The 20,988-nt window shown below is 44.1% G+C and overlaps 1 protein-coding gene across 2 annotated transcripts; it reads right to left on the bottom strand.

Annotated features, from left to right (window-relative positions):
• Positions 1–1,901: 1,901 nt before the first annotated feature.
• On the bottom strand, positions 1,902–19,990 carry RPA2 (replication protein A2). 2 transcript variants are annotated; one of them, XM_019432496.2, is made up of 10 exons: positions 19,654–19,990; positions 19,309–19,415; positions 14,693–14,794; positions 14,454–14,567; positions 11,682–11,756; positions 11,053–11,169; positions 4,818–4,925; positions 4,306–4,400; positions 3,003–3,110; positions 1,902–2,849 (listed from the first exon to the last, which is right to left on the bottom strand). In XM_019432496.2, the coding sequence occupies exons 1-9, from the start codon at positions 19,661–19,663 to the stop codon at positions 3,026–3,028; spliced, it is 813 nt and encodes a 270-aa protein (XP_019288041.2). In that variant the 5' UTR covers positions 19,664–19,990; the 3' UTR covers positions 1,902–2,849; positions 3,003–3,025. The 2 variants fall into 2 exon arrangements, with proteins under 2 accessions (XP_019288041.2, XP_053754729.1); XM_053898754.1 differs by lacking the exons at positions 19,309–19,415; positions 19,654–19,990 and adding an exon at positions 19,159–19,177 and having other exon boundaries at positions 1,902–3,110.
• Positions 19,991–20,988: the final 998 nt, after the last annotated feature.

The following is a 20,988-nucleotide window of genomic DNA, read 5'->3' as shown; positions in this document are numbered from 1 at the left end:
GGAGGGAGCACGAACAGGGGAGGGTCAGAGAAAGAGGGAGACACAGAATCTGAAACAGGCTCCAGGCTCTGAGCTGTCAGCACAGAGCCTGACGTGGGGCTCGAACTCACGGACCGCGAGATCATGACCTGAGCCAAAGTCGGACGCTTAACCGACTGAGCCACCCAGGCGCCCCAATTGTTTTAAGGATTAAATGAAGTAATCTTGGTAAAGTTTTTTTTTTTTTTTAAGTTTATTTATTTTGAGAGAGAGAATCCCAAGCAGGCTCTGTGCTCATAGCACAGAGCCTGATGCAGGGCTCGAACCCATGAACCGTGAGATAATGACCTCGGCCAAAATCAAGAGTTGGTTGCTTAACTGACTGAGCAAGCTGGGTGCCCCTTGGTAAAGTATTTAGTGCAGTGCCTGGGACATAATAAATACTCAGTAAGAATGTTAATTATCCTTATTGTTGACCCAGATCACATAACTGTACCTGTCTCTAAAACCTATGTTCTTTTTTTAAATGTTTATTTTGAGAGAGAGAGAGAGAGAGAGAGAGAGGGAGAGAGAGAGAGAGTATGCATGAGCAGAAGAGGGACAGAGAGAATCCAAGCAGGCTCCATGCTGTCAGTACAGAGCCTGATGCAGGGCTCAAATTCACAAACCATGAGATCATGACCTGAGCCAAAACCAAGAGTCAGATGATTAACCAACTGAGCCATCCAGGCGCCCCTCTAAAACCTATGTTCTTTCCCTATTCCCACTGTCCCCTAATCACAGAATTCATCTCAATGTTTGAAATATACTAAGCTCTTAGACTCTGGAGACAACGTGTACTGATCGGTTGGAGAGCCTCACCATCCAGTGTAACAGAGATAAGGGAACAGATACAAACCCGGCTCTATGCAGAGACCAACTCAGCTTCCAAGGTCAGTCTAGGCCTGTTCCGTGAGTTAAGACCACAGACCTCACTTCTGGAAGCGGTGGGGCTTTGGTTTCCTAGACTGATGCAGTCACAGAACTAAGCACCACGGACAGCAGGAAACAGGGCACAGATAAAAAGGTGACCGGAGTCTCCAGCTGAGATGTGAGCTCCAGGAGTGTCAATATGCAGCCTGGATTCTAGGTACTGCACTTGAGTGTGTCCCTCCTGTGTGTGCTAACACTCCTTTGGGCTGTCCGGACCCACTGCACTTCCTATGGAAGCCTCTTGGCAGCTACCAAGCAGCTAATACAGGCTGGTGGGCCAGTTCCCATGCCTTCCTGCAGAGACCATCTAAACTACACGCGACCCTGAGGAAGAGTGTGCTCTGGGACAAACAATAAGCCAGAACGTAAGAAAAAAAGTTCCTTCTTGGCTCAGAACCCTCAGGACCAAGCCCACATGCAAAATTCACTTCCGTCTGCATTTAATTGTGGCAGCAAATTGAGCAAGATCACAAAAGGGGGCCAGAGAAGAGGGCTACCCGTTCCTACATAATGGGATTTCTGAGTGGCCAAACACTGCAATGAGGAGAAAGAAAGCAATTTCACAGCTAGGAAAGATGAGGTTAAAAGGAAACCATGTCTGCGGTGCCTGGGTGGCTCAGTCCGTGAAGCGTCCGACTCTTGAGAGCAGCTCAGGTCGTGATCTCGAGGTTGTGAGATCGAGCCCCGCATTGGGCTGTGCTGACAGCGCAGAAACTCCTTAGGATCTCTCTCTCCCTCACCCTCTGCTCCTCCCCTGTGCGCTCTCTCAAAATATAGACAGATCTGCGGATAATGTACTGGTTGACTGACTTTTACGCACGAATATAGCTCCCTAGATAGGAACCGTTCGGCAGGTACAGAAACAACCACCAGACTGTTGTTCACTTTTAGAAACTGGAGGGTGGGGCCTTTCTCGCACTGCTGCTAGTAGGTTTCACTCAGAAACACAGTTAAAGCGGTTACAGAATTTTTATTTGCATGTTATACCTCATTAACTTACCTCAGAATTAATTCTTTTATTCAAGACATAGCTTACATTCTGGAGTTGTCAAAAACATCTTTGAGCTAGTGTTCCCTCCCACAAGAAGTGGAACTGATTAAGCTGGCCAAAAAATAGCTGTCGGCCTTCAGACAGTCTCCTCTTGGGGCCAAATGGCCGACGCTCAACTCAGCTACACGACCACATACTGCCAGAGTCAAGATTCAGAATGGCAATGCTCGATGCTTTACAAACATCATCTTGCTCGAGTTTCACAACAGACCTATAGGAACTGACGCTGTTCTCTTCTCATGAATAAATGGGAGGCCCTCAGAACTGATGTGGCCGGCCCAAGAACCTAACCAGAAGTGGAAAAGCCAGGATTTCAAACCCACAGCAAGCCTATGCTACGTGCCTCGGATAATCAAGTAGTAATTACACCAGCTTAGGAAGAAGAATAACATTTTCACGAATTCTGCAATAGAACTATTTTATTAGACATATGGGGGCACTTATTTTGTATGAAATCGAAGTAACATCTCTTGCTCTCTCCTGCCCTCATGAGGCCACCACTCTAGAACGTAACAACACACTTTTGGCAGCAGCCATGACGAGGTGAAGGAGAGTGCGATTCTGAAAAATAACACCCTATAACCAAAGGGGGGGAACAAAAGCAGGCAGAGATTCGGGGGTTTCTTGGCTCGCTCCCCGCTGAAGGCCCTGGGTCCTGCTCATCTTCTTTCAACAGGAAACATGTTAGGAGTGGAAACTCCTGGGTATAGCTTGAGTAATGCTGCCCAACTCTCTTGGTAGCATCTCTCTTCCACTTCCATTTGTGCTGATGTTGTAAGCGGCTTGTTTGTAACTTCTTTAAGAAAGTCCACCCGAGTTTACATTCTGTCAGTTGCCCAAAATGGAGCTTCAAAAAACAAAAACAAACAAACAAAAAAGAAGAGCAGTAACTTTCAAAATGAGACCCTTTCTAGATGAAAGCTACTCCCTAGAAGTCAATTGGCCAAACATGCACAGCTGGAGGCAACAGATGATGAAAACAGGTCCAGCTGGAAAATACCTCGGGTACTCAATTAGATCCAGTTACTCTGCATCTGTGGATTTAAAATGATCGTCGTCCACAGTGGAATAGATGTGTCCCTCGTTGCTAAGAAAATCTACAGCTTGCCTAGGAAGAAACAAAGAAAGAAAAAAAAAAAGCCTCATTTTAAACTGATGCAGAAGACAGGAAACTGCCTTTTGGATATGGCCAAACATAGATTTTACTCACTTCCCATTTTTTATCTTAGCTAAGAATTCATAGCCACTTTGTTCACAGGGCTCTTAGAAGGAGAAATACCAGTAAAACTGCAAAACTGAGATAATGCACGGAGACAATGGCTATCAGGGGTGCCTTGGACTCCTCTCCCGAACTGTGTAAACACAAGAAACGAGGGCCTAACTCAAATGCCAGTGTAAGCAAACGAAGAATCTAAAAACACAGTCCAGCGTGCACACAGAATCTCCTAGCATAAACAGCTACTTTTAAAAGTTCCTCCTCCCTACCCACCCATCAACCCTCCTGCTCCCCTCTGGGAAGTAAAGTTGCAGGGCATAAAGGAAAGACCTTTCCGGAAATGACAGGACACCCTTCAAGGCCCTCTGGATCAGTGCCAGTAACATATGTAATAACAGTAATAATTTGTAGAGCAATTACCACATGACAGTGATTCTGTACCTCATCAACACTGTAACTCTGAGATAAGAATTAAGATCTTCATTTTGTTTAAAACAGGAAATGAGATTAGACCCGAGCCTTTTCATTCTGTGTAAGCCTAGAGTATCTACTGATTTACAGTAACAAGTGACTATCACAAGCACCAAAATACTGTTGGTTGGATTCGTTCACCAGAATCAGGAAGCTGCTTGTCTACCACGGAATCAGAGAAAGGATGTTGGAAGGACCGTCTACAGTTTCAGGGTCAGACAGCCAAGCCCACATCTCCACAGTGGAACAGTAACACCGATGGGACTGTTATTATCTGAGGACCAGGAGCTAAGGATCTCACTCCTCCAGACTGAATTCCGCAAGACGTCAAATTTATCTGGTCAATTTTTGTCCAAAATTACAATCACCACACGTAATGGGATTCATTATTTGTTAAATGAACAAGTGAATGAATGACGTGACGGGTAGCATCATTTTTGTAAGTCCTTTTTCTTTCTTTCTTTCTGTGACTGGACAACTTCCCTTCTGTCAGTTAAGATTGCAGCTGACAGTTTTGTTTTGTTTTTTTAAACTTACTTCTCCATTACCAGAAAACTCTAGTGAGGTCAAATGGGTACAATTCTGGAGCCCCAGCTGATGGAAACCAAATACTCACTTTATTGAGGCTACAGACATGTGCTGGAGCTGGTTCTTGAGATCCTGAAAGTTTAATCCTTCTGGTCTTGGACAAGCCTTAATCAAATTCAGCACCTGAAGAGTCAAATGAGAAAGATTTTAGCAACTACTCTGAATCCACTCCCTTATGTAAACCTGAGTCCCTTTAAAAAAAAATTTTTTTTTTAACATTTATTTATTTTTGAGACAGGGAGAGACCGAGCATGAATGGGGGAGGGTCAGACAGAGAGAGGGAGACCCAGAATCTGAAACAGGCTCCAGGCTCTGAGCTGTCAGCACAGAGCCCGATGCAGGGCTCGAACTCACGGACCGCGAGATCGTGACCTGAGCCGAAGTCGGCCGCTTAACCGACTGAGCCACCCAGGCACCCCTACCTGAGTCCCTTTATAACAAAGTAATGAGTCAGGTACTTAGAAAGCCTTAGAATCATTAAGGAAGTAACAAACTTAGGACTCTCTGTGTCTTGAATTTTTGGAGCCACTCAGTGTTTACCTGGTTTTGGGCCACAGTGAGGCCATTTGCTGGTATGGTGCTATTCCCACCAAAGTTCCCTGCTTCACCCATTCCTGGATTGCTGATAGTTGCTCTCCCTGCTAAGGGCTGAATCAAGAAAGTTCACAACGTTAGAACACTTACCAATTTAAAAAACAGTCCTTGTTATTGTAAATAGCTTATTAATAAGCGGCTCGCAAAAGAGAATTTAAGTAGTTTTCCCAGTAACAACTGCTTACATTGGAAGGGATAGCTGTCATCATGAACGAGTATTTCAAAGGAAGGTAAAGTGACCCTCTGAAGCACATAATATCAGAGAGAAGGGTACCTCCTGGCTCATTCTTGTTTTTGTGATGCTGAGGGGAACCAAAGGAAAACTAGCACCGAGAAGAAAATTACCCGGAGATCTGCTACAATGGTATCTTTCCTTGGTGCTTAATCATTTAAACATGAATGCATGTATTCATTCACTCATTTATTTACTTATTTTGGGGTATTCTTATCTTGCTCTTGACTTTATTATTATTAAAGAAGTTTTATTATTGAAGTACAGTTAACATACAATGTTATATTAGCTTCAGGTGCACAACACAGTGATTTGACAATTTTTTACATTACGTGACGCTCACCATGATACATGTAGTCACCACCTGTCCCTGCACAATGTTATTACAATATTATTCACTATATTCCCTATGCTATGCCTTTCCTCTCTGTAACTTACTTGATAACTGAAGTTTGTATCTCTTACTTCCCTTCACCCATTTCACCCTCTCCCCACAGTCCCACTCAAGCATCTGTGGTCACGTAGGCATGAAGCATGACAAGGAGAGGAAAAAAAGTGCCCAGCACTCTTTTGTTCTTTTTTTTAGCACCAAATTTTTAAAAATAACGGGCTATAATCACTGTTTCCATTTCCCTTCTTAGTCACTCCCCAGCCCACCACTATTTGGAATCTCACTAAATAGAACTCGGGGGGGCGCCTGGGTGGCTCGGTCCAACTCCTGGATTTGGCTCAGGTCATGATCTCATGGTTCGCGAGATCGAGCCTTGCGTTGGGCTCTGCACTGACAGCATAGTAACTGCTTGGGATTCTCTCTCTCTGTTCCCCCATCCCAACTCTCTCTCAAAATAAATAAACTTAAGAAGCACACAAAAACCCAAAGAACTTTAAATACACCTCTCACACTGTTCTCACCAAAATCAGCAATAACTTTTCAAGCAACCTACCCGACAGTCTCTTTCAGCCCTCCACACATGTGACTTCTCACACTCTTGAAATGTACCCCTCCCTAGACTTCTTGATGGCATATTCTTCTGGTTCCCTACTTACTCAAACTATACCTTCTCAGTATCTCTTACCAGTTTTCTCTCTACCCATCTCCCAAAAGGCTGATCGATCCCCCAGGATGCTATCCCAGACCTCCTTCTAGGCCACAATTCCTTGTTCCCAGCCACTGACTGGACTTACGTCCACCTAGCTCTCTCACACGCTTCAAAGTAAAATTACATCCTTCCCCAAACCTGCTTGCCCTGCTCTATTCCAAACCCAATGTGAGAGTAAACCCAAATGCAATCCTGCAGACTTCAACTGTCCATTCACTCACCTCCCACAACCTGTCACCATAGCCTATCACACAATCTTCGGTGGTGCTCGAGCCCATTCTCCTCACCCTGGCTTCCTGGCGGCATTTTGGCCGCTAAGTCTGGCCTACTCCAGTCAGTCCTTCTCTTTGCTACCACGTTAACAGCTTCTAATCGTGTCCCTCCTCTGACAGAAAGCTTTCAGGTGGCTCCCCCTGCCTGTGGAAATAATATAAACCTAGACATTTAAGACGTACCACTAGATGTCAAAATCTTTATTTTACTCTTGGCCATTTCTTTTCAATACACTTCACTCCCCAGCTGCACCTGGACTTCTTGCCAGCTACAAACATGCCTCTGACCTGAACATGCTGTTCCCTGTCTGGAATGCCCCTCCCTCATCTGCCTAGTAAACGCTGACTTCTCATCCTTCGAGGCCAACTTAACTGCCACTGCCTTTGCAGAGCCTTCTGACACGCCCCAGGCCAGGTTAGCCATGTTCTTTTCTTGGCTCTTACATGTTTGGCCCATTCCCTCTCACAACAGCCATCATGCTGTTCTCCTGTCACTTTCCTCCACTAACCCCTTCATCTTCACACAGTGCCTGGTGCAGTACGTGCCCAGTCGATGTTTAACCTACTGAACTGAATAAATAAGCAAGATAGAAGATCAAATATGGTAAGTGCCCATTACAGGTGTAAGAGCACTGTGAAAGTTCATCAGGAGAAAACCCATCCAGTCAGGAGATTCCATCATTTAATAAACATTCATTAAATGCCTATTGCTTTGAGGTAATAAACAAAAATCGATCACGATCCCTTGTTTTCAAGTTAGATGCCTTCACACTGCCTGCTGTGAAACAGAAGCTTCACACGTTATGATCCAAGAATACTGAACTGAATACGATTTCTTACCCAGATACTCTGCTTGAAAGGGTTTCATGTCCTCCTTCAGGTAGCCCCACCTCCTGTACCTGGGACTTGGTTTAGGCATCACCTGCTCCAAGGGGGTCTTTCTTTTTTTAAGTAGGCTTCATGCCCAGCGCTGAGCCCAACAAGGGGCTTGAACTCACAACCCCGAGATCAAGATCTCAGCTGAAATCAAGAGTAGGACGCTTAACTGACTGAGTCACCCGGGTGCCCCTCCAAGGGGTCTTTCTTGATGTCCAGATCAGGACGAAACCCTTCTCCGTGGTTTCACAGCACCCTGTGCTCGCCACTTCCACTGCTCTCACAGCTTAAAGTGATCTGAATCTCCAATGCTCAGACACCAACTCTTTGAGGGGGGGGGGGTTTATTTACTCAATACAATTGTCTACACCCCCAGTTTCTACTCTCTAACCACCCACCCTCAACTTAAAATCATTTTTATGATATATTTGATACATACATATATGTCATTAAATACGGTAATATAAGAGACACCCCTTACCTTTTTAAAAAACTTTATTTATGTTTAAGTAACCTCTATACCCAATGTGGGACATGAACTCATGATCCCAAGATCAAGAGTTGCATGCTCTTCCAAATGAGCCAGCCAGGTGCCCCAACATCCTAAACTTTCCATACACAATTCTGTTCTTTTTAACCTACTTCCCCCATCTTCTACCACCAAAGCCTCCCTTTTGGAGATCCATGCTTTTAATTTTTTTAAACCTATTTTTTTTTTTTTTTTTTAGTTTTATAATTCTTTTCAATGTTCATTGATTTTTGAGAGAGAGAGAGAAAGAGACAAAGCATGAGCAGGAGAGGGGCAGAGAGAGAGGGAGACACAGAATCCAAAGCAGGCTCCAGGCTCTGAGCTGTCAGCACAGAGCCCAAGGCGGTGTTTGAACCCACAACTGTAAGATCATGACCTGAGCCAAAGTTGGATGCCCAACTGACTGAGCCACCCAGGCATCTCCCCCGCTTTTTTTTTTTAACTTTTTATAATTGTTTTTTAAGTTTACTTTTTAAGGGAGAGAGAGAGAGAGAGAGAGAGAGAGAGAGAGAGAGAGAGAGAGAGTGTGTGTGAGTGGGACAGGGGCAGAGAGAGAAGAGGGGGGACAAAGGATCTGAAGCAGGTTCTGGCTGACAGCAGAGAGCCTAATGTGGGGCTTGAACTCACAAACTGTGAGATCATGACCGGAACCTAAGGCAGACACTTAATTAGCCGCGTCACCCAGGCGCCCCAAAGATCCATGTTTCTAAATCGAACAGGAGACCTCTCCCATCACCTTCCGTGACTTCAAGGCAGCATTCTACAGTTGACTGCCACCCCCTCCTTCCTAAAAATACTCTTTTCAGAATCTTCTACAGAATCACATTCCCTGGTTTCCTCTTGCCCAATTTGCAACTTCTTTGACTTCCACTGGCTCCTCTTCTCCAAATTGCTAAAGATTAGTGTGTCCCAGAGTTCAGGTCTCTGACCTCTGAACTCCCCAGTTACCTTATCTAATCCAAGGCTTTAAATATCACCTACACGACGACTCCCAAAGTTCTACCTCCAGCCCTGACCTCTCCCCCTTGGATCCCAGTTCCACATATTCAACCATCCATTCTGTTCTCCACTTGGATATTGCACGAGCACCTCATATTTGGGAAGTCCAAACAGAAGTCTGGATTTTACCCCCAGATTTGCTAGCTTCATCTGGTTGCTCATGCCCCAAACCCAGAAGTCATTTTTGAACTCTCCCTCTTTTTTTTTTAATTTTTTTTTTCAATGTTTTTTATTTATTTTTGGGACAGAGAGAGACAGAGCATGAAAGGGGGAGGGTCAGAGAGAGAGGGAGACACAGAATCGGAAACAGGCTCCAGGCTCTGAGCCATCAGCCCAGAGCCCGACGCGGGGCTCGAACTCACGGACCGTGAGATCGTGACCTGGCTGAAGTCGGAGGCTTAACCGACTGCGCCACCCAGGCGCCCCTTAATTTTTTTTTTTTTAACGTTTATTTATTTTTGAGACAGAGAGAGACAGAGCATGAACGGGGGAGGGGCAGAGAGAGAGGGAGACACAGAATCGGAAGCAGGCTCCAGGCTCCGAGCCATCAGCCCAGAGCCCGACGCGGGGCTTGAACTCACGGAGCGCGAGATCGTGACCTGAGCTGAAGTCGGACGCTCAACCGACTGAGCCACCCAGGCGCCCCAAACTCACCCTCTTTATATCATGTCCCCACCAAGAAGTCCTGTCAGCTCCACCTCCCAAATCCGTCAGAATCCAACTACTCCTTACCCCAGCTGCTGCTACCATTCCCAAATCAATTCTGTTGCCATTCTTAGAGCCCCATAATCTGTACTCCGTACAAGAGCCCAGCCCAAATGAATTTTTTAAAAGACAAATCAGACCACATCACTCCCCAGATGAAACCTTCTAAGGGCCTAGAGTAATGACTGGCACATACCAGGCTCAATAAATATTTCTCCAAGAAATGAATGAATGAACGAATGAATACATTTATCTCTGTATCCCCAGTGCTTACCAAACTGTTTGGCATAGAATAGGATGCAATAACATCCTTAGTGGCTGAAGAGTTTTCTAGTCTCTCCTACTGCGACCAATCCCCCACCTTGGCACCAGAATCACCTAAGGATATTCTTCTTTTTCTTTTTTTGCTAACTTTATTTTTAAGTTTATTTATTTATTTATTTGGGGGGCGGGGAGAATGAATGAGCAGAGGAGGGGCAGAGAGAGAGGGAGAGAGAAGAGAATCCCAAGCAGGCTCCGCACCATCAGCGCAGAGCCTGACGCGGGGCTTGAACTCACGAACCATGAGATCGTGACCTGAGCTGAAACCAAGGATCAGACACTTAACTGACTGAGCCACCCAGGTTCCCTGCTATATTTTTTTAATTTGAGAGAGAAAGAGAGCATGAGCGGGAGAGAGAGGCAGAAGGAGGGAGAGAGGGAGAGAGAGAGAGAATCTCAAGCAGGCTCCATGCACAGCATAGAGCCTGACGTGGGGCTCAATCCCACGACCCCTGGCTCATGACCTGAGCCGAAATCTAGAGTTGAACACTCAACTGACCAAGCCACCCAGGCACCCCTTTTGCTAATGTTTTTTAAAACAAGCTCCACACCTAACATGAGGCGTAAACTCACAACCCCGAGATTAAGACTCACATGCTCTACCAACTGAACCAGCCAGGCACCCCTAGATAATCTAAGGACATTCTAACACAAGAATCAATAAACCTTTTGTGGGGTCCTAGATGGACTAGCCAAATGGAATTCACACAGCAGAAAATAATGTTGAGAAATTTCAATATTCGGCAAGAAAAATGACTTCAGGGGCAAAATAATGGTCCATAATTTTTCTTATTTAGCCAACAGGTTCGAAAAATAGCAGTAAAATACCTCCTAGTGGGGGTTTTTCTATGAATATAATCCTAGAGCCAAGTGCTCGGCCTGGAATTATACGTCTACACTTGAAGGTTGTCTTGGGCCTCGGCCTTCCAAGTCGGTGGGGTCAGAGGAACTTGTAATTCTGAGAAACACGAGTGCTTCCTCTGGAATAAAATAACATGGCAAAGCTCACAAAGAAAACGTTCTGAGGACGGAGTGAGGCCTTTCTTCCGGCCCAACCTTCAAAATGTCAAGAAAATCAAAGCTGTAGCACAGAGTGGTCTATGTTCTTCCAGAGAAGAGGGAAAATTCTGAGAGTAAAGTTGCTCACCTGGCTGTTAGCTTTGCTCAGGATCATGTGTGCGTTGACTACTTCCAGAATATGTGTGGTGAATTCATTCATGTCCTCCAGTGGCATGATCTTAAAGGCTACCAGGCTTTTTTTGTTCTTTTGAAATAAAGAGAAAAAGGTAAATAAAGCACGAGCACATTCAAATCAACTTCAGGTTAAAACACCGTGGCACTTTTCCTGGTTATATTTTGCCAAAATGGAGAAAATGTATTATATACTTCAAATTTTTAACTTAAGGTTAATCCAAATGAAGTTATTAATGGGAGAAAAAACCGAAGCTAGAGCTCAGAGTTGTTCAATGACTTGCGCGAGCTTATACAACCAAGCAGAGTATGGTCTGACTGCGAATCCTGTGTCCTCCTTTTACCCCTAGCGGATGCCACAGATGGCAATTCTAGGCAGGGATCCTATTCTTTCCCTACCATTCTGTTAGTTTTATATTAAGGTCAAAACCCGTTATTTCTTTGAAGAGAATAATGAAAAAATTTCAATCTAACACCCATTTAATATAAAGGCTTGGTTCAATCTTAAGTATCCTAAACTCAGGCATGAATCCAGAAACTGCTTCATGCAAACATATTTCAACTATGATTTTTTTCTGACTTTACCTGAAAAGATCTCAGATGGCCAGCCACTTTTACATACGTTTCTGGAGGAACCACTGTGTTTTCACTGCTGGCATCCTAAAAGATAAAATACGTATCACACTAAGGTTTTAGAGATGTTGGTGAAACTCTGAAACTGCTAAATTATAAGGGTGCCTGGGTGGCTCAGTCGGTTAAGCGTCCGACTTGGGCTCAGGTCATGATCTCATGGTTTGTGAGTTCAAGCCCCGCGTCAGGTTCTGTGCTGACAGCTCAGAGTCTGGAGCCTGCTTCAGATTCTGTGTCTCCTTTTCTCTCTGCCTCTTCCCTGCTCATGCTCTGTCCCTCTCTCTTGCTCTCAAAAATAAATAAACATAAAAAAAAAAAAAAAGAAAGAAAGAAAGAAAAGAAAAACTGCTAGGGGCCCCTGGGTGGCTCAGTCGGTTGAGTGTCCAACTTCAGTTCAGGTCATGATCTTACAGTTCGTGGGCCTTGCACTGGGCTCCATGCTGACAGTGTGGAGCCTGCTTGGGATTCTCTCTCTCTTCCTCACTCCTGCACTCTCTCTCAAAATAAATAAATTAAAAATACACATATATTAAAAAAAAAAAAGACAATATGCACTCGTGTTCAAATGGTCTTGGGCATACAACTTTCTGGTGGATACTTATCAGCATAGCAACTCTACTTTTAGGATTTTAAGGAAATAATTAAGAACATGCATTTAGATTTAGCTTTAAATGCAGCTCTTTACCTTGAGGTTTTGAGTTCAAGCCTCATGTTGGGTGTAGAGATTACTTAAAACTTAAAGCTTTAAGAATATTCATATGGCATAGTTTAGAATACTAAAAAATTGAAAACAACCTAAACACCCAACAGTCATGCATTTATACAATGGGATACTTCACACCATTGCAAGTGATAATGTAGAACTTAAAGTCAGACATTTAACCGACTCAGCCACCTAAGCAACCCCCCTTTCTTTTATTTTTTTGAGAGAGTGCAAGTGGGGGAGGCATAGAGAGTACGAGAGAGAATCTCAAGCAGGCTCTGTGCTGTTAGCACATGAGTGGGGAAGAGGGACGGAGGGAGAAAGAGAATCTCAAGTAGGCTCCATGCTCAGCGTGGAGCCTGACACAACCGTGACATCGTGACCTGAGCCGAAATCAAGAGTCAGATGCTTCACCAACTGAGCCCCCACGACATCCCTAATCTTTCATTATTAGAAACAATGCTATGATCAAGATTCTTACAGCTGAATCTTGGCACACATCTTTAATTACTTCCTTAACGTAAACCTCTAGCAGTGGAGTGCCAGGTCAACATTTTTATGATGGGTGATTTTGACCACCGGCTGATTGCTGAGGTAGGTTATACTCATCTGTACTCAAACCATCAAGGTAGGATGGTTATCTGCTTCCCTGGAGAAATAATGACAAATCATTCAACGAACGTTCTAAGTGCTAAGTGCCAGAGGCACTGTGTTAGCTACTACTCTTACCAGAAGCGGACATTCTTTTTTTTTCTATGCTAATTTAATAAGTTAAAAACGGTACCTTAATGTTTATTAAACCTGCTTGTTACCATTGTAAATTATGTTTCATCTTTTATGGATTATCTCTGCATCTTCTTTGCCCATTTTTCTAAGATGCAGTGGCTTTTTTTTGCTTTGTAATAGCTTTTATTAATTGAAAAATTTTAATATTTGTAATGTGTCACAAAAAACCTTCCCATTGATTTAAACAATATTTACTGAGGGCCCACCATGTAACTAGCACTGTTCTAGGTGAGGGGGATACAATGGTGACCAAGACAAAAATCCCTGTCCTAGAAACAGGAACCCTCTTGCACTGTTGGTGGGAATGCAAATTGGTGCAGCCGCTCTGGAAAACAGTGTGGAGGCTCCTCAAAAAATTAAAAATAGACCTACCCTATGACCCAGCAGTAGCACTGCTAGGAATTTACCAAAGGGATACAGGAGTACTGATGCATAGGGGCACTTGTACCCCAATGTTTATAGCAGCACTCTTAACAATAGCCAAATTATGGAAAGCCTAAATGTCCATCAACTGATGAATGGATAAAGAAATTGTGGTTTATATACACAATGGAATACTATGCGGCAATGAGAAAGAATGAAATATGGCCTTTTGTAGCAACGTGGATGGAACTGGAGAGTGTGATGCTAAGTGAAATAAGCCATACAGAGAAAGACAGATACCGTATGGTTTCACTCTTATGTGGATCCTGAGAAACTTAACAGGAACCCATGGGGGAGGGGAAGGAAAAAAAAAAAAAAAGAGGTTAGAGTGGAAGAGAGCCAAAGCATAAGAGACTCTTAAAAACTGAGAACAAACTGAGGGTTGATGGGGGGTGGGAGGGAGGGGAGGGTGGGGGATGGGTATTGCGGAGGGCACCTTTTGGGATGAGCACTGGGTGTTGTATAGAAATCAATTTGACAATAAACGTCATATATTGAAAAAAATAAAAAATAAAAAATAAAAAAAATCCCTGTCCTAAAAAACAAAAGAACAATAACAACAACAAAACCCCGTTTTCACGGAGTTTACATTCTAGCGCCTCCTGTCACTTGCCTTGTAACTTTGCTCGTAAGGATAGTGACGTTGAGAACATTTGAAACTTCCATGAAACCAAATGTATTAACCTTTCATTGCAGGGCCTCTGCCTTTGATATCTTGCTTGTAAATTATTCTTACAGGAAGAAATTACAAAGTGAGACAAAAGTTCAACCTCTCCAAAGCCCCAAAGCAACCCCACCCTGAAACAGCCGCTTACGTCTGTGTCAACCCACTGGCGAACATCCATGGGTGCAGCTGTCATGTCATCTACTTTGTAAACAATGTTGGTTGGAGCCTTCTCTGCATGTCTGATGATACCCACAATAGTGACCTAGATCAGAAGGGAAAAAAAGTTGGCTTTTCCTGGAAACTAAAACAACATTTATGTGTTTTTAAAGAAAGTTTATTTCATTCTTCATATGAGTAAGGGAACCTGCAACAAATTACTTTACTTACCTGTGAAATCTCAACCTTCCCAATTCTGAACACTTCATCGACCAGGGTGGCAGAAAGCAGCTGAGATATGGTACAGGGTACAATGTGCTGGGCTCGGGCTCTCTGAAAAGGAAAAGTATGCATAAATTCAATTAAGGAATTCGTAATTACCACTCGTTAACATCTTTTAGGTGCCAAGCACTTTACACAATCCTAACACTGACTCTTCAGGATGAATCTCACTGGGGCGCCTGGGTGGCTCAGTCGGTTGAGTGTCCGACTTCGGCTCAGGTCACGATCTCAAGGTTTGAGTTTGAGCCCCGTGTCAGGCTCTGTGCTGACAGCTTCAGATTCTGTATCTCTCCCTCTCTCTGCCCCTCCTGTGCTCATGCTGTCTCTCAATAATAAATAAATGTTTTAAAAAAAATTAAAAAAAAAAAAAAAAAAGAATCTCATTACCCCTGCTTCGCAGAGATGGAAACCAAGGTTATATAGCTAACAAATGCCATACTTGAGAATCCAAACCAGGCTTGTTTGACTCCAAAGCTCCCGGTCAATTGAGAAGTTTGTGGGACACGAGGGATTCACCAAAATGACCAGGCCAGAATGGGGACATCATAAGGAAGGATGACCCGCTTCCAGAACAAAACTTTAACTCCAATTTTAGAACGAAGGCAAGCTGGAGCCGGCTGTTCAGGTCACCAATGACATGAGATGGTATTTGGAAAGGGTTTGAGAAATGGCCAGAGGAGACAGAACTTTGGAGTTGCTCGAAGTGTTGTGATAAAATATAAGAAAACGTTAGAGGTACAGCGTCCTTAAGAACAGATGTTCTGACAATCAGATGGAAGTCTTGGGGGAAACGGGATAAGGGTTTGGCCACACTGGGCCAGTGTGGGCCTTTTCTTAAAGGGAAAGCACACGGTGCGGGGGGAAGACTGTCTAGTGAGGACACCGAAACCCCATCTAAAAGCGGCCTACCGACAATGTAAACTCTTCTTGTCACCTACCACTGGCCAGGGCTTGTCTCATGGCATGAAGATGAGAAAAATGGGATAGGATTTGCTCACAACACATTCCTACCTAATGGAGGCAGAGGTGTAAATAATAGACCTGGTCTGGGTATACTCTTGAATGAGATGCCCTACGTGGGATCCCAGAAAAACATACTGGCACTTTCGAGAGGTAGCACTTGGGCTCCACCTTGAAGTGTGAAAACTTCGACAGTGAAAAAACAGCGAGCAAGGGATGGGCATGACAGACTAAGGGTAAACAGGCACTCTCGCAAACTCACAGAGGGAATAAGTACACGGAAGAAAATGCACGACGGATTAGAGATTACGATTCTTCCTGTCAGACACCAACAACCCAACAGCTGTTCTACATGGAAGACAGAACGGAACAGACTCTCGGCATTCATGGATTTAGAAGGTGCAGCTTTGTCCTGAAGGTCCATATGATACTAGCAGAGTATTTCCTTCTGCCGAAGCATAATTTTGAACGGGGAGCCTTGCCAGGATGGTAAAAAGTAAGCCCCGCTAACTACCAGCACACGTCACAGAAAGTGGCAGTTAAGCTTGAGGGTTAAGATTATGGCTCTATCAGGAGCAGTGTGCTCTTGGTCATGTTTTTCAACTCATTTGTATCTTAGTTTTCTTATCTGTAAAACTAGGAATGATAAAAATTCCGAAAATTAAGTATATGGTGAAGTACGTAGAATAATACCTGGCAGGTTGTAAGCACTCAAAAAATGTTAGCAATTATTACTTTAAAAAATTTTTCTTAAAAAAAAAAAAATAAATAAAATAAAAAAATTTTTTCTTATGTTTATTTATTTTTGAGACAGGGCGTGAGTAGGGGAGGGGCAGAGAGCGAGGGAGACACAGAATCCAAAGCAGGCTCCAGGCTGAGGTGTCAGCACAGAGCCCAACACAGGGCTCGAACTCGCGAACCGTGATGAGATCATGCCCCGAGCCCGAAGTCAGACATTTAACCGACTGAGCCACCCAGGCGCGCCCCCCTGCTCCCCTGCCAAAAATGTTAGCAATTATTATGTCAGCTACTGCTCCTGTTTATATGTGCAACAGCTTTTTAATAAGGATGGGAAGGAATCAGTAGTGATGCTTTTCAATTTTATTTTATGGTACTTTATAGGCAAGATTACATGTGATGTTAGTATTTAGAGATTTAAAATTTGCTGAGGTCCCATGTTTTAGTTCTCACTACTCTATACTGTTTCCATCTATCACAGGTGAGATTTTCATTGTATTTTTAGCATAAGAAAACTATGAACCACTATTGGTAGCAGGAACAAGAACATGGGCTTTGGTGCCACAGTTCTATAGACCTGCGTTCAATCCCAGCTTCATAGCCCTGGACATGCCACCACCTCTTCCGTAAAACAGGGAGATCTACCTTTCAAATTATAAAGAAAACAGGGGCGCCTGGGTGGCGCAGTCGGTTAAGCGTCCGACTTCAGCCAGGTCACGATCTCACGGTCCGTGAGTTCGAGCCCCGCGTCAGGCTCTGGGCTGATGGCTCGGAGCCTGGAGCCTGTTTCCGATTCTGTGTCTCCCTCTCTCTCTGCCCCTCCCCCATTCATGCTCTGTCTCTCTCTGTCCCAAAAATAAATAAAAAACGTTGAAAAAAAAAAAATTAAAAAAACAAATTATAAAGAAAACATAATGTATATAAAAATGCTAATGTTTATCTCTCCATGAAGTGTGTACTCAATAAATAAATACTATCCCAATAATGATTGAGGCGTTAGCAATACCTTCAAGTTCATCTCAAATCACAGGTATTTCTTGTTTTTTAACAAGCACATATTATGTGCCAGGAATTGGTTACAAGGAGTTCCTGGTTTGTTCCAAAGAGGTTCACAGATCGCTTCTCGGCCTTTTGGCTAAGATCAAGTGCAAAGAGGTTCACAGAGCATGTGAATATATATTTATTTGAAAATAGAATTATTTTCTCGCTGACTACAAACTATAGGTTACTCTGGACAGTGCTGTATGAAACTACCATCTTTAGGGGAAAAAATGATCAGTATTGAAAATTTCATATGATTCAATAAAATATAACAGGTTTACAGGAGACAGGAAACATTTTGGATGAGGTGATTATCTAATTTACTGTTGAAAAAGCACTAGGTTGAAAAACAGCGAGATCTGGGTTTGTGAGTCTTCAGTTTATAACCAGTATCACTCTCCGAAAAGCTGTCTTAATACACGGCCCAAGCAAGGGATCCCGAGATAAAAATTCTATCAACTGGAATGAAGAAAATAGTTATGCTCAGAAAAGATAAAAACTAATGCTCTATCTTTTGTTTTCTTCTTCACAACCTCAAGGAAGACAAAGCGCACCGGAGTCCCCTGTGGTCTTGGCTGGGAAAAAGAAAACTACAATACAGAGAAGCTGCTTACCAGATTTTGGATTCGCTCAGCATCACGTGTGCACTGTCTAGAGTTCCATTTACTTACTAGCTATATAAGCTTAGGCAGTCCCTTAATCTCCCAGAGCCTCTGTTGTACAATGGAGTAAACAGTAAATACGTTATGGGATTATATGAAATAATCTGTACGAAAAATATAATGCAGTGTCAAATGTATGGTAATTATCGACAAATTCTTTCCCACCGACACACCCCTGAATTAATAGTTTAGGTGAAAGCTTATCAACCCATACAAAAAACAGAGAACTTCCTAATATTGAACCTGAACACCACATGTGAACGACAGCTAAAGAGTAGCCACATCAACCTTGTGTTTAAAGGATGAAACCAACGGTAGTTGTTAAAGGCAAACTCATTCCTGCAAGAGTGAATAACAAGCTTTTTACGCATAGCTTTCCTATACATCACATTACCTCACCTATCAATTCTCAGAACCACCCTGTGATATAAGTCGTGCTAGTACCATTTATCAGATGAGAAAAACCAAGGGCCACAAGGTTCAAGTTGCTGCACTAAAGTCACCGCCAGTTAAAAGCCGATGCTTGACGCTATGTATTTGGGCTCCATCACTCATGTCTTTTTTAATAAAAATATCTGGGATGACTTATTAAAAGGGACTATAAGGCAGGCACTTATATATACCACAATATTAAGTCTCACAACAACTTTGTAAGGCATGTATTATTACAATATTACATGTATTATTACAACATGTAAGGCATGTACGATTAATCCCATTTAGCAGTAATCCCATTTGATTCCTGAGGTTAAGAAATTGGTCCAATGAGACCATTAGTGTCAGAGCAACAGAACACAGATCCACCTGACTTCCAACACCATGCCCTTTCCACCGCTTTTTATCACCTCATTACATTTAATTAAAAAAAAAAATTTTTTTAAATACACGAAGAAGGCAAAATAGGCTAATACCAGTTCAGTTTGTCCACAAAACGGATTCCTTAGTAAACTTCAAAATAAAGCCAAAAAAACAGTGGAAGTGAAAGTGGGAGAAATTTCTTTTTTTGAAACTTACAGCACTCAACTGTAAGATTCCATACGACAATAGTTGGTAATTATCCAATCAGTTCATGTTTAACACCTTTCGCCGCAGACATTTTCTCTCAGGGATGAGTTAGGAGCTTCAGGCCAGAATAACATAAAACGAAATGCTCTTTCAACCTACTGATTTCTTTTCAGCCTGGGAAGGTGTCGGGAATCCGAAGCCCCCCGGGGACTGTGTGTAGCCGCCGCCGACTCCGCCAAAGGAAGTGCCATAGCTTTCAGATCCGCCTGGTTTTAAACAACAGTATTAATGCCTGTGCTGCTTCCCAAGCCTCTGAAGAGCCCACCGGGCCCCTCAGACTTCACCCCACGGCCAACCACTCCCAGCGTCGCCCTAATCTTCCCCACCACTAGCCCCGGGCCCTCGCCCCTTGCCCACCCCGTCCCTCCCAGCCACTCCCCCCGCCACACGTCTGTCCGACCCCCCGCCCTCTTGCTAAATCCTCCTTGCGACGCTCATCCTTACCAAACCACATCTTGGTCACGATCCCCTCAGGAGAGAGGCCCAGAAGACTTCAGTCTGGTGGGTTGGCCGGGATCCTCAGAACTCCCTTTCGCCCGCAGTGCTACACCTACTTCCCGCGGGTGCCACAAACTCCTTCCCGCGAAGGACGGAGCCAATCAGCGTCCAGAACGCTTCGTGCTTCAGCCAATCAATGCTCACGAACTCTACACTTTTCCCTGTCTTCCCAGGCCCTGCTTAAGAAAACGCGCCCTGCGCTGCCACGGGGGGCCCCGAAGGCTCTGCGGCCATTTTTACTAAGGGCAAAACACGCTGCGCAACCGGAAGCAAGGAGCAGAGAGAGGCTGATGGGCGGTGTCTCAAGAAAACAACCAAGCAAAATAATCCCGTAGCTCAGGCCGTATAATCCCACCTCCGCCAGATGGGCGACACTTTACATCACTTCCTTTGTTAGGCGTCCTCCTGTTCCCGCCAAACTCTCACCAATCAGACGTCGCCGTAATCTACATCGTTACAGCAGAATTCGGGCCTCGGCGACTCCGCCTCGCCATCGTGCGGCGCTTGCGTACCGGGGGACCTCGCCTTACGAGTTTCACAGCCCCTCGTGGGGTTGCCAGTTCCTTTCCTCAAAAAAGCCGAGTTCTTTCCTCGTATCCGCGTTCCCTCGTCCTGATTCTTCCCAGCGAGGCTATAAGGCACTTACACTCTCATCCCCAAAATATGTGAGGATGGCATCCTGCTCCTGCCCCGCCATCCACCCCAGGGTAATACGCCTCTGCATCCCCGATTACTTAACCACTTCTTCATATAACATGGTTCTGGCCGTCCTGTAGGGAGGGGAACGCGCCTGTCAGTTCCTTCCTCTAAATATCACTAGGTTGGCACACCTCGCTTATGTGATAGGAAGTATTTAATGTTGCGTCTTGTGTTCCAAGGTCTGTGCTGGCCACAGGGTTTCAATAGTAAGATAGACATGGTATCTGGGTTCCTGGGCCATTTTATTTTTCTGAAACTTCAGACACTGCCTTAAATACTTTACATTCACTAACTCAACCCTGTGAGGTAGGTGAGTACCGTTTATTGTCCCGATTTTACAAAGGGGGCAGCTGAGGCAAAGAAAGGCTAAGTTGTGGAAGTCGGCATTCAAGCCCAGGAAGTCTGATTGCACCAACCAGTGTAGTCACTATTCCTTCTTGTACATCTTAGAACTGGAGCACAAACTCGAGTTGACAACTGGGGTCAGGCAGCAAAACTGTAGATGTAGTGGGTTAGATAATAGAGGGAAACTTTTTACTTTTTTCTCCGCAGTGAGAAAAACAACCATGCAAACATGATGGT

Source organism: Panthera pardus, unplaced genomic scaffold (assembly GCF_024362965.1).
Source record: "Panthera pardus isolate Hobbes unplaced genomic scaffold, ASM2436296v1 HiC_scaffold_11, whole genome shotgun sequence".
In the NCBI taxonomy this organism is placed as follows: Eukaryota; Metazoa; Chordata; class Mammalia; order Carnivora; family Felidae; genus Panthera; species Panthera pardus.
Note: the sequence above shows the minus strand (reverse complement) of the source record. Positions and strands in the feature narration are given on the sequence as shown.